The following is a 4,182-nucleotide window of genomic DNA, read 5'->3' as shown; positions in this document are numbered from 1 at the left end:
GTAATACATACAATCAAAATATGTGCCTTTATCTTTGAAGGGGATGTTTTTGTAGTAATAATCAATTTTATGGATGCCACGGCACTCTACCCAAGGCAACGGAGTGAGACTCTGTCTCAAAAAAAAAAAAAAATCCTCTTTAGTTGGTGTCTTAATCCATTTTGTGTTGCCATAACTGAGTACCACACAGACTGGGCAATTTATAATGATCTGAAACTTATTGGCTCACAATAATAAGTTCAATATCAAGGTGCCAATATCTGGCCTTCTTGGAGAGCCCTCATGGCCTAATGTCCTCTGAAAGGTCCTACTTCTTAATACTGTTACAATGGCAATTAAATTTCAAAATGAGTTTTAGAGGGAACAAACATTCAAACCATAGCAGTTGGTGAAATAATTAAGGAAAACGGGTACTTTAAAATAACTTTTCTATTTTTAACATTGTAGATGTTTTCTAAAATTCGGTAACAAATGAAGAATTAAGTTAAAGTACCATTGACATCTGAGGATACTGTCCTGTTAACATTGTAGTATACTTCATTATGGTTGGGTGTGTGTGCTTTATTTTCCCACAAATTTGGAGTAAAATAGGTTTTTTTCCTCCATCCTTTTCCCCCAGCGTTATATCATGGGCATTTCCCATGCCACTGAATTTTCAAAACTGTTTAATGGCTGCCTATGGTATATCTCTTTAATGAATAAGCCATAATTTAACTATTTCCCAATTATTGAACATTCAGGTTCACGTATTTCCTATCATAAACAGCACTGCAGTGAACATATGTGAATCTTTGTGTATATCTCCGATTAATTATCCAGGAAAAAGTATCAAAATGTGGTAATGTGGCATACTCATATAATAGAGGTAATTCTAAAACAAATGGGTTTTTGGTTAAAATATTTTACGTTATTTTTTTACTTTTGCCTGCCAAGCAGCCTTTAAACTCCATTTGATAGAGGTTTTATGTAACTTGTCCTAAAACTTTTTCTTCCAGCATTCGAGTTTCTACCTGGAACAGACTGAACTACCTAAAGAATGGTGTCCTCAAGTCTGCCTTAAAATCTGCCATGGCCCATGACCCCATCTCCCCCGTGCTCGCTGAGCCTCACCTGGATGCGGTGGACCAGCGGCTCCTGAGTGTCCTGGCCACTGTGAAGCAGTGCACTGACCAGTTTGGGATGGACACTGTGCTGGTGGAAGACAGGATGCCTCTCTCCCACTTATAATTCTCAACATAAAATAAGTGAAACTTCTTTTTACAAAGATAAACAGCACAACAATTCCAGGTGGTATGAGATGGATTGGAAATGGCCACCAGCAAGTTCTGGTGATAGGGAACAGGGTGGCCTCAGATGTTTTTGGTGTTTTTGGTAGTAGATGCTGATGCAAGACTGCAAGTTTCTGAGCCCAGAGATGTACCTGCTGAGTCCTATGACCTCCCTGGCAGTTGCTCATCCTAGTAGCGGACATAGTAGTTAGTCTTTATTCCGATGCCAAAGGACAAACAGGTGTGACATTTGGATAGGTGAATGGGAAGGTTGGTTCTGGAGTGTATGTTTGGAGTTGAATCTTGCGGTCCTTTCTCCACATCTGTGGACTTTGTGGAAACACGTTTTAATCTCTTATTTCATTTTTTTTTCTCCCACCAGTACTAGTCAAATCAGAAAGCTTGCTGCCTCCTACACTACAGCGTGACAGCAAATAACACCTTGTGTTCCATTAAGCCAAAATAGCATGCTCTGCTGAAGGGGATATGGTTCTAAGAATCAGAGGGAAAGGCGGAAGCAGGAAGATGTTCAGGCCTTCAAACAGTTGGCTAATACTGTTTTGTTGGTTTTAGAGGAGAAAAGAAGAGAGAGACCCACTTGGTGGAACCAGAATCAGGGAGAGATTGAATTAGTGCAAACAGATTCCCCTATATTTGGCTTCTTAAAGTAGGTAAAAAGCAAACATGACTTTGTACCTAAGTAAAATCTGCATTTTCACAGTCGTGTCCAGATTAATCAAAAATTTGTCTCTAGAGAAAATACTTTTACAACCCAAGCATGATTCTTTTATCTAATATTTTACTCAAAGCAGGCAAGTCCTTTCTATATTGACAGAGTTAACTGGAAATAATACTTTGAATGACAGGTTCCCTGTAAGCTCTGCCATCCTCATTTCCCTTCTGAAATGAATTTCCACCCCTGCCTTTAAGGTATCTGGTCACTGGAGCTGCTGTTCTCAAGAAATTGGCCACCCTGTTTGCACCTTTCTTGTAAGGAAAGGCTACTGACTCCTACAAATGAGAGTGTACACCCTTGAGGTGGCAGGACTTACCTTGCAGCTGGGCCATGTAGAAGACTGTAAACAAAGACTAAGCCTTCTGAGCCTTGACATTCAGGAGGTTACCAGAAAGAACTTTAAGATTTTGATTTATGTCAAATCCTTATTTTCATATTTAGTCTTATTTGGAGTTCTGAAGCCATCATGTACTATTATGCCCATCTGCTCTTAGCATTCCCAAATTTCAGGTTGCTAAAACACAGTTTTTGTTCTGTGTTCTGACCAGTTGTAGTAAAATACAGGGCCAGAGGAGGACAGGCCTGGTTTGCCTACTCCCCATGAACTACCCATCTTGTCGAGGAACTGTTCTAGTTTTGCATTTCTGCCAGATACTGATATTTAAACAGTGTGGTTGAACAAATTTAATGCCACCCATTGGAGACTAGTTTTAGGCAACCACTCTTAAAAAATCAGGTTTAGAATTTATTCCCCAACTTTTTCACATTGAAAGATAATTGAGTAACCCATAACTACTATAAAATAGCATGAAATTAGGAATTTTTTTAATATACATTTGAGATGAACACAATAGTAGGCTGAGCTTAAAAAAGATATTGAATTTAAGAAGATAGATATTAAAAATGCTAAATTAGGGTTAACAAAAGAAGGCATTGATTTCTTTTTTTTTAAACACTTCAAATGATTGAGATTTCAATTTTAGGGCTACTTGCTATGTGTGTCCAGAGAAATTCATAATTGGTCATCATGTTTGTGCCTTTCTTATGAGAAAAGGCAGCTCTTTTTTATAGATGAGAGTGTACACTGTACAGATGGCCAGACTTATTTGTGATTTGGGCCATGCAAAAGACTTGGAAATAAAGATTTTTAAGCCTCTGGGCCTTGTAGTTAAGGAGGTTACCAGGAAGAGCCTTAAGATTTTGGAGGCAGGAGATAGTAGGAAGGATGTCAGCTCTCTTACTTGAGAGAACACAAGTAAATATGGATTTGTGTTCTTTAAAACACATGATGCCTTTAGTATGCCACACTGTCATGAATAAGAACTGTTCTCAAACTGGGATCTTCATTCACAATGTTGAAGGCCAAAAATTCTGCTAAGGAAAAGCATAGGAGGGAATGCTGCTTTAAAAATGGTTTCATCCTTTTCATCAAAGCATTCGCAGAAAATGTATTATTTCATTCTCTTCCCTATTTTTAAACTCATTGATATTAAAAGATTTTTTGATCCACAGCGGTTAAAGTTAGAATTAAGCTAACATAGTGGTGTGGGCATGGCACTAAGAAAAAGGAAAAGCGTGTTTAGGCAGATCTTGGAGAAAACCAACAATAAGCTTACAGCCCTAAAACTCAGAAACACTAAATTCTTTTTGAAAAATAAGGTGGATTTCTTTTTAAAAAAATTTTGGAACACTGTTCTCTTTATAGTTTATTTATTAGATTCTAAGGCTGTTGCAGTCAAGTCATGGGAGGGGTTTTGGTAGCTCTAAGTTAGGTGTGCCACCCAAACATCCAAAAGTAGATGTGGATACACTTTTATATTATAAACTAATTGCCATTTCCTGCCCTCCTCTCACTTCTTAAAAATGTTCATTACAAAATTTGAAGTTTAGAAGTTTCTAGAACTGTTCTTTAATATGAGACTGTATTGTGGGTTTGGGAAGGGGTATAAATAATCTTGTGTGCAAAACAAATTGGATCTGATTTGCTCAGAGTATTGTTCAATAATGTATTATTAATGACACATTTCTCCATGTTTGCACTCAGGGTTAATATATCAAATGAAATTTAAGAAGGAAATTAAAGAATTCAGATTTCATTTCATTTTGGGAAAGATGAATCCTTTACATGGCATTGTCTTTCAAAGACATTTATCTTTTCCTTTATTTAAAAAAAAAAAA

General features: G+C 37.2%; 1 protein-coding gene across 3 annotated transcripts in view; it reads left to right on the top strand.

Moving 5' to 3' along the window:
• The window catches only part of FAM20B (FAM20B, glycosaminoglycan xylosylkinase), a 51,301-nt gene extending 49,580 nt beyond the window's left edge, over positions 1-1,721 (top strand). For 2 of the 3 annotated variants that reach the window (XM_023510838.1, XM_023510839.1), the window contains one exon: positions 996-1,275. In XM_023510838.1, coding sequence (XP_023366606.1) covers positions 996-1,227 — 232 coding nt within the window. In that variant the 3' untranslated portion in view covers positions 1,228-1,275. Of the gene's footprint in view, positions 1-995 lie in introns of all 3 variants that reach the window. The other variant, XM_003785678.2, reaches the window with a different exon arrangement.
• Positions 1,722-4,182: the final 2,461 nt, after the last annotated feature.

The sequence above is a fragment of the Otolemur garnettii genome, unplaced genomic scaffold (genome assembly GCF_000181295.1).
Source record: "Otolemur garnettii isolate 467f Iridium unplaced genomic scaffold, OtoGar3 scaffold00016, whole genome shotgun sequence".
NCBI classification, from domain to species: Eukaryota; Metazoa; Chordata; class Mammalia; order Primates; family Galagidae; genus Otolemur; species Otolemur garnettii.
The sequence above is the reverse complement of the archived record's forward strand: the minus strand, read 5'-3'. Positions and strand labels throughout refer to the sequence as shown.